The sequence below is a fragment of the Onychostruthus taczanowskii genome, unplaced genomic scaffold (genome assembly GCF_017590055.1).
Source record: "Onychostruthus taczanowskii isolate IOZ18803 unplaced genomic scaffold, ASM1759005v1 scaffold611, whole genome shotgun sequence".
NCBI lineage: Eukaryota > Metazoa > Chordata > Aves > Passeriformes > Passeridae > Onychostruthus > Onychostruthus taczanowskii.
This window is the reverse complement of record NW_024503802.1, coordinates 13033-21640: the sequence shown is the minus strand read 5'-3', so window position 1 is coordinate 21640 and position 8608 is coordinate 13033. Positions and strand designations below refer to the sequence as shown.

Genomic DNA, 8608 nt, shown 5'->3' with positions numbered 1-8608 from the left:
CCCAATTATCTGCTTTAACGAGTCCCTCCAGATCTTTGTACTAACACTGAGTGGGGCTCATTAATACTTTGAGATACTCAAGGTTTTTAAGGTACTTTGGATTCTTCTTTCCACACTGAATCTCGGAGAGGTTTTTTGTGCCATCCTGGCCTGCAATTCTCTCATCCAAGGAGTCCATGAGGAGCCTGTGTTGGGGAGGGACCTCAGTGGGACCCATTCATGCTTTGAGACACTTTGGGGTTTTCATCTGACTTTGACTCCTGGAAAGGTTTGTGCGATCTCCTCTCAGGCCCTGAGGTTCCAGGGCTTAGCTCCAAATGCATCACGGGGCTCATTAGGATCAAGCAAGTCCTGACAAACCATGGCTCTGCCTTGATTTCCCTCTGCTCTCATGCAGTTCATCAGGAATGTTTCTGTAGTGGTTTTGGTGCGCCAATTTTACATTTTTTTAGCCAATGTATCAGTTACTGCATGGGGTTCAGTGTTGGTTAATTACCACTGCACTCACTAGTATATTCTTACTCATTTCCCGCTGTGAGATAGGTTTAGGAGAAAGGCAAAGTAAGCTCAAATTTTTAAAAGTGTATAAAGAAAAGATTATTAATAGTAACTAAAAGTAAGAGTAATAAGGATCAGAATAAAACTTTCAAAATACTTTTCCTCTCACTATAACCTTTTCTTTCTTACTGACAATGTAAAGAGTCAAAACCTAAAATGTTCAGTCAGTTTATCACCTGTAGAATAGTATTTCTTCAGCACTTTTACGGAAAGGAGTCTCTCCTTCATGCTATGGAGACTTCATATTAAGAAAACAGCTCTCTTTTGCCTCTCAATTCCCATGAAGATCAGGAACCTGGAAAATCATCAGTTGTGAAGTCCCTCCCATTTTTTCACAGCCTTTCCTACAGCCATGTTTATAGGCCATGTCAACTTCTGGGGCATTAGTTTAAATATGTGCTGTTATAAGAGCAAATGTTCTCATCATCTTCATCTCTGGGAACAGAGATCTTCTCTCCCTAAGCCACAGGGTCTCACCACTTTTCTTTCTCTTTTCAAACTTCTCATGGGATCACAGCTACTTCAACATTTGCTTCCTTTAGCATGGAGGCCTTTGCTGAACAAGGCATCTCCCCATATTTTCAATGTGTGATAGGGAAAAAGAGAGTCTGAAGTATCAGTTACATCCTTCTCCAAAGCTTTACAAGAGGATTTCAGCCCCAAGACCAAGGCATCTCCTTATCCCTCACATCTAGGAGTCAACTTCTTATTCACCAACCTCGGTGTCTTCATGTTACTCCTCTGTGTGGCTGCACTTTGTCCTTTTCTCTCACTGGAGGGAGGATGGAAGCACTGAAAGAGTTAATATCTCAGCCGGGGCCTGCAGATGGTTCCATGACCCCGGCCAGGCTGCGTCGCAAGCCGGTAGCAGCTTCTCTTAGGACATCATTTCCATGATGCAAAACCACCCGAACAGCACAGAGCACAGAGCTCCTTTGTCCCTGTGTAGTGGTCATGTGCCTGAGGCATCAAAACCCCTCCTAGGGAGATCTCTGGGTGCTCACCAAGTTGTTTCCAAATGAAAACATTCAGCTCATAGGCTAAGAAAATCACAAGAGGACAGGGCCAGCCTGACCTGTCTGTCCTGGCTACTTTTGTCTGGAAGCAGTCGTTAGATATACAGAATTCGGGTGTCCAATTTCTAATTTTCGCCATAGTCCCTGAACATGAAAGCTGGTTTTCTATAGGAAGGAAGGAAGAGAGCCCCAGTGTTTCTCTGGCAGATGAGAGTTTACCACCAGAGGCTAAGGCCAGCCAGAGCTGGCAGGTTTTATTCTGGGAGATACCTTTGCATATAGGAATTTTTTTAGGGAGACTAATAAGTTTGGCAATGGGCATCTGAAAAGAGGGACAGTTATTTTCCATAGCAAGGAAAGCATGGAGCCCCAGTGCTCCAGGAGCTGATGAGAGGCAGCCCTTGACATCCCAAGATCAGCCAGACCTGTCAGGTGGTCCCCAGGAGGCCCAGCCAGCCAGACCTGTCCCATGTTCCCTCGCTTCCATGGGGCCCCACAGTGTCCCAATGGTCCCTCCCTTCCATGAGGCCCTGAGGTGCCATAATGCCCCCTTGGTGACACGAGGCCCTGAAGGGTCCTACTGGTCTCCATGCTTCCATCAGATCCCACAGAGTCATAATAGTCTCTGGGTTCCATGAAGTCCTGCTGTGTCACCATGGCCCCTTGGTTCCATGGGCTCCAGTGGTGCCACAATGATCCCCTTGGTTCCATGAGGTTCCCAAAGTGTCCCAGGGATCTCCATGGGAAGGAAAGCACCTAACCCCAGTGTTGCAGGGGCAGCCACCAGAGGTCAAGGCCAGCCAGACTTGATGGTACTGGCAGATTTTGCCTGGGAGCAACCCTTGGATATACAGAATTTTAGAGGTGGAATCCCAGTTTCACACATGGCCACCTGGATGAGAAGGAGTGTTCCTTTCCGTAGGAAGGAAAGCAGAGAACACCAGTGTTTGAGGGGCAGATGAAAGGCAGCCATCACAGGCCTAGGGCAGCCACACCTCTCTGTCCTGGGAGCTTTTTTCTGCCAGCAACCCTTGGATATAGGGATTTAGGTGGAATCCCAGTTTTGGCCATTTCTGCGGAAATAAGAAGGACAGTTCTTTTCCATTGGACAAAAGCACAGAGCCCCACTGTTTGGAATGCAGATGAGAGGCAGCTCCAAGAGGCCAAGGCCAGCCAGACTTGTCAGTCCTGGCAGCTTTTGTCTGGGAGCTATCCTTGGATATAGGGAATTTTGGAGGTGGAAGCCCAATCTTGGTCATTTCTGTGTAGATAAGAAGGATGGTTCTTTTCCATTGGACAAAAGCCCAGAGCCCCACTGGTTGGAATGCAGATGAGAGGCAGCTCCGAGAGGCCAAGGGCAGCCTGACCTGTCTGTCCTGGCTGCTTTCACTGGAGGGAAATCCTTGGATATTCAAACTATTGGAGGTGGAATCCCAGTTTCAGCCATGGGAAACAGAATCAAGGTGGATCTTTTTTTCCTATTGGAAAGAAAAGCGGCAAATCCAAGTACTGTCAATCACACAAGAGGGGCAGTGCTGACCCAGCTCTGATTGGCCCAGCTGCCAATCAATCACACACTAGCAGCTGGTGTCTACCCTGACTCTGATTGGACAGGCAATTTGCAGTCCCACCCCAGGGGCAGGCCCATGAAGGCCCAGGGGATTAAATGCTGGAGCACGAGGCCAGCCCATGGTCTGGATCCTGCCTTCTGCTGGGGGTCCTCTGTCAGTGATGCTGGAACCTGAGCAGTTGATTCCTATGTGCTTGTTCTTCTATAGATCTTCTGTCTTTCTTTTGTTCTCTATTTCTTCTCCTTCTAATCCTACTTATCTGGAACATTTTTGGGTAACTTAGCATCTTAAGGGTTAAAGTTTTTTAGGTTAAATGTGTGGGAGTCCAGGGCAAAGGAAATATTTCTCTGTCTGCTCTGAGGAATCCTGACACCCAGAGAAATGCTGCCTTTAACCTTCGCCCATGGAGAGGACTTGCAAGACTTTGAGGTAGATTACAATTTACCAAAATGTGAAATAGGTAATAGAGAGTAGTATAGTATGTCACTGTAAGTGTCTGTTCAAAATTTTCCTCATTTTTGCCTCCCGGTCATCGTGAAAAGGACAGAAACTGGGACCACCAGGGAAAGAAAGATCCTATTCTAGGATCCTGTTCCTGCTTGAATTGTTGCCCACCAAGCCAAGCCATTGCTCATACCTGTGTTTGCCCACTCCATGGAACACTGCACTCAATGAAAAGAAAAGGGGCACCTTGCCCTCCTTCACCTGCATCGCTTCGCAGCACTGCTTCTGGAATTTCCCCACCTCTCACCCTGGCTGGACTTTCTCTCTGGAATGGCTTTTGGTGGTCCCCACAAAAAAGTCCCTCCAGTTACCGTGCAACCACTGGGACAGATGGACTGAGATGGGAGAAGGCTCTCCCTCAAGGACTGAGATGTGAGACCCCCCCTAAGCTCCCCCTTCCAAGGACTGAGACTGAAACCCCTATCGCAGGGGGGGAAGGTGTGTGTGTGGGGAGGCCAGCCGACCAAAGTGAGATGTTTGCCGACCACTGGACCAAGAGAACAATGGTTCTCGCCCATTGCTGGGAACATGGACTGTTGTATTTGTGTCCCCCTCCTTCACAATTTTCAATAATAATAACCCCTCAGTTAGCCAGGGATTTCGAGATCTCCCCTGATGGGAACACGACAGGCTTCATCGACTGGGCTTCGAAGGACTACGTTGTTCCATGTCTGGTAGCTATACACCTCCTTTCTTTTCCCCTCTTTTTCCTTATTCTTTCCCTTTTCTGCCCTCCCCCTCTCCCTAACGCATTTTACTGTGGTCATTTCGATAAAGGTACGTTTGTTTTTGCTTATAACTGTAATCTCCTTGTTGTGTCGGTTTTTGCACCCTGAGATCAGTAAAATGAACCATCACAAATGCCGTTCTCAAGGACGGATCATGACAGTCACTTGGGTGAGAAATTTAAGTTTTGGGGGTTTTAGTATGGTGTAGATAGGAAGCAAGATGCAGGAATTTGGGTGTAGTCCCCGTCACCTTCTTCATCTACTCCATTTTCTGCCGTGTTGGTGGCACAGGGTGATTGTTCAAGGAAAGCACAGTGCAGAGCTTACGTGGACAGTAAAGGGATGAGTTATTGGTGAATAAGTAGAAATAATGTGCATTTTAAGATTTAATGGGATGAGACAACTTTAAAAGACCTTGAAACTATACATTTCGGGGGCCATTTTGTGGTGCTTTTCCAGCACTCTGAGCCTGGTGTACACAGCATGCAAAACTTTAGGTAAGATAAAAATAAACAAGAAGCTGAAGACCAAAAAAGTCCCGTGCATCTCCTTTTCTCTGGCACAGAACTGCTACAAGAGGGTTTCCCCCATCCCGGGAGCTCCCCGAAGGGCCCAACATAAAACAAACATCAGTAACTGGTGTCCCAACACTGTTTGTAAAAACTGGGTTTTTTCAAGTTATTTACTGAAGGGGGTTGTCTTAATTAGCCAAGCATGTGAAATGTGTTGATTTAATGACCAATGAGGTCCACCTATAGCACCAAAGGAATAAAATAAGTGGATTGAATAAATGGGTGGCTTTTAGCTCTTAGCCTTCTGATCTGAGTCTGAGTCATCTCTGACTCCACGGTGACATTTGGGGATCTGTGGGGGCTATTGGGGATCTTCTCTGCACCTCGAGACCCAACAGGAGTGTCTGCAATAAACTTTGCCTGAAGCTCCCACTGTGCCCATAACAGAAAGCCCTGTGAGTGTCTGGGACATCCCGGCTCTTTGGCAGCCTGGGGACTCCTGGGATGTCACCGTGGAGTCCCCGTGAGTGCCTGTGACAGATCGGTGCCTTTGCAGCCCAAGGTGCCCTGGGATGTCACCATGGAATGGCTGTGAGTGCCTCTGAACACAGGGCTCTTTCCCATGCCCAGAAACCCCTGGGAGGTGTCCATGGAGCCCCTGTCTCTGCCTGTGACATTCCAGATCTTCAACAGCCTGGAGACTCTTGGGAAGTCCCCATGGAACCCCTCTGAGGGCCTGTGACAAATCTGATCCTTAACAGGCAACCATCACCAGGACCTGTTGCTATGGTCAGTTTCCATGGCAACCATCCCCAGCCCCCTGTTGCTATGCTCAGTCCCTCGGCATCTCCATGCAGACCCCATGCCAGGGCTGGTTGCCATGGACACCAGCTCAGGCCTGCAGCCAGAGCCCATTGCCATGGCAACCACTGGCAGCCCCATCCCCAGGCTCACAGGATCCCAGATCCACAGAATTGGCTGAGCTGGGAGGGACCCATCAGGATCCTGGAGTCCAAGTGCTGGCCCTGCACAGGACACCCCAACAATGCCAGCCTGGGCCTGGCAGCGCTGTCCAAACGCTGCTGGAGCTCAGAGAGCCCTGGAGCTGGGAGCCTTCCCTGGGGAGCCTGGGCAGGGCCCCAGCAGCCTCTGGGGAAAATGCTTTTCCTGAGATCCAACCTGAGCCTGCCCCGACTCAGCTGCAGCCATTCCCTCCAGTCCTGTCCCTGGGCACCAGAGGGAAGAGATTCCCACAGCCCCAGCCAGGGACCTGTTCCCAAGGCTGTTGCCATGGCCACCAGGGCTGGGAGCCACTCGCTGCCCTCTCCACCTCCAATGGAAGGCGCAAAAGGCAAAGATCCGGGGCTGGGAAAAGAACAATTTACTGGGAAAAGGGGCGGGATAACACTCGAGCACAAAGCCCTTATGTCACAGTCACGCCTCTCAAAGGGCTTCCCTTACCGGTGCCTCCGTTGGTGTCTGGTGAAGTTAGAGCTGTCTGAGAAGCTCTTCCCACACTGGGGACACTCGTAGGGCCTCTCCCCAGTGTGGATGCGCCGGTGGGTGATGAGGTGGGAATTTTGCTTGAAGCCCTTCCCGCAGTCAGGGCAGCGGAAGGGCCTCTCATCCGTGTGAATCCGCTCATGCAGGAGGAGATTGGAGCTGGTGGAAAACATCTTTCCACACGTGGGGCACTCATAGGGCCTCTCCCCAGTGTGGATGCGTTGGTGGATGATCAGTTCTGAGCTGCAGCTGCAGCCCTTCCCACATTCCCCACACGCATAGGGCCATTTCCTGGTGTGGATCATCTGGTGGCGGATCAGGGTGCTGCTGTGCCTGAAGCTCTTCCCACACTCCAAGCACTTGTAGGGCTTCTCCCCATCATGAAGCTGCTCATGGACTACCAGCTCTGAGATCTGGCTGAAGCACTGTCCACCTTCCTGGCTCAGGGTGGGTCTTTCCTCCTCAAAGCACTCTGGGTTTGGGTTTGGAGCCTGGGGCATTGGGTTTGGAGCACTCTGGGGCCTGGGTTTGGAGCCACTCATCCTATGGAATCTCTGGGGCTTTTCTTCCCCATTGGATTCCTGTGCCCTGGAGCCACTCAAAATGGCTTCTTCGATAAGGTTCTGCTGTGAAGATTTGGCCTCCCTTGTCTCCATCCTCAGCTTCTTGTCTGGAGGAGGAAGGACAAGGAGAGGATGGGATTTGCCTCTGTGCCACAGGGAAGGGGAAGGAGATCCCTCCAGTGTGTCCCCGGCAGGATGGCGTTGGAAGCCGGGTTGTCCTGCAGCCTTGGGCTGTGCCGGGCTGGAAGATGGAGCAGGAGAGAGGGGGATAGAGGTACTGACTTCCTCCTCCCCTGCCTGGGTGTCCCGGGACATCTTCCTCTACCGCTCAGCCTTCTCTTCTATATAGCAGTCTTTTAGGAATGGGAAAATCTGTTTTGGGAGGAAAACACTGGATGAGCACATTCAGTTTTGTACTGGTTTGAAGGCAAACCAGGGGGAGAGTCTAAGCTAGAATTACAATTTAAAAAGAAAAATATGATCAACAATTAAATATTTATTTCTGTTGCATTGTTTTCAGTCCATTCTGGTCTGTTTTCATTGTGCCACCTTCTCAGCTGATTTTGTTTTGCGCTTGAAGCCCTTCCCACAGTTGGGCCAGCAGAAGGGCGTTTCCTCGGTGTGAATTCTCTAGTGCCTGAGGAGGGTGGAGCGAGTCTGAAATCTCTTCTGACACTCAACACATTCATAGGGCCTCTCCCCAGTGTGGATGCGTTGGTGGGTCACAAGGGTGGATCTGTAGCTGAAGCCCTTCCCACATTCCCCACACTCGTAGAGCAATTCCCCAGTGTGGATCATCTGGTGGCTGATCAGGATGCTCCTCTGCCTGAAGCTCTTCCCACACTCCAAGCACTTGTAGGGCTTCTCCCCATCATGAAGCTGCTCATGGGCCACCAGCTCCAAGTTCTGGCTGAAGATCTGTCCATCTTCCTGGCACAGGGGGGGTCTTTCCTTCTCAGAGCCCCTCATCCTATGGGATCTCTGTGTCTTTTCATCCCCATTGGATTCCTGTGCCATGGAGCCACTCAAAACAGCCTCTTCCATGAGGTTCTGCCGTGGGGATTTGTCCTCCCTGGTCTCCATCCTCATCTCCTTGTCTGGAGGAAGAAGGACAAGGAGAGGATGGGATTTGACTCCATGCCAAAGGGAAGGGGAAGGAGATTCTTCCAGGGCTTCCCCAGCAGGATGGTGTTGGCTGCAGGGTTGTCCTGCATCTGGGGGCCATGCTGGGCTGGGAGATGGAGCAGGAGAGAGGGGGAAAGGGGCACTGACTTCCTCCTCACCTGCCTGGGTGTCCCTGGGCATCTTCCTCTTCTGCTCAGCCTTCTCCTCCCTCTGGCAAAGATGTGGGGATGGGAAATTCTTCTTTTGGGAGGAAAACAAGGGATGAGCACACTAAGTTTTGTACTGGTTTGAGGGCAAACCAGGGGGAGAGTCTAAGCCAGAATTACAACTCAATAAGAAAATCAAAATCAAGGCAATGATACTGAAACACTGCCTTGAACTGACAGAGTCAGGATATAACCTGGCACCCTGTTGCTCAGGGCGCTGGTAGCAGTCCCATAAAATGATGGCTGCAGTCCTGATGCAGTGATGAACGTGATTCTGTCAAAGCAGTGATCCTGTAGAAGGGTCTGGTCTTCCTCTGAAGGT

At 50.3% G+C, this 8608-nt stretch overlaps 1 protein-coding gene across 1 annotated transcript; it reads right to left on the bottom strand.

The window, feature by feature from the left end:
• Window positions 1–6425: 6425 nt before the first annotated feature.
• On the bottom strand, window positions 6426–8038 carry LOC121344156 (zinc finger protein 551-like; the record flags this gene model as incomplete). The annotated part of the gene is made up of 2 exons (XM_041419875.1): window positions 7630–8038; window positions 6426–7062 (listed from the first exon to the last, which is right to left on the bottom strand). Coding segments are annotated over exons 1-2 (1046 nt in total), but the record flags the coding sequence as incomplete, so codon positions are not given.
• Between the last annotated feature and the right edge of the window lie 570 nt (window positions 8039–8608).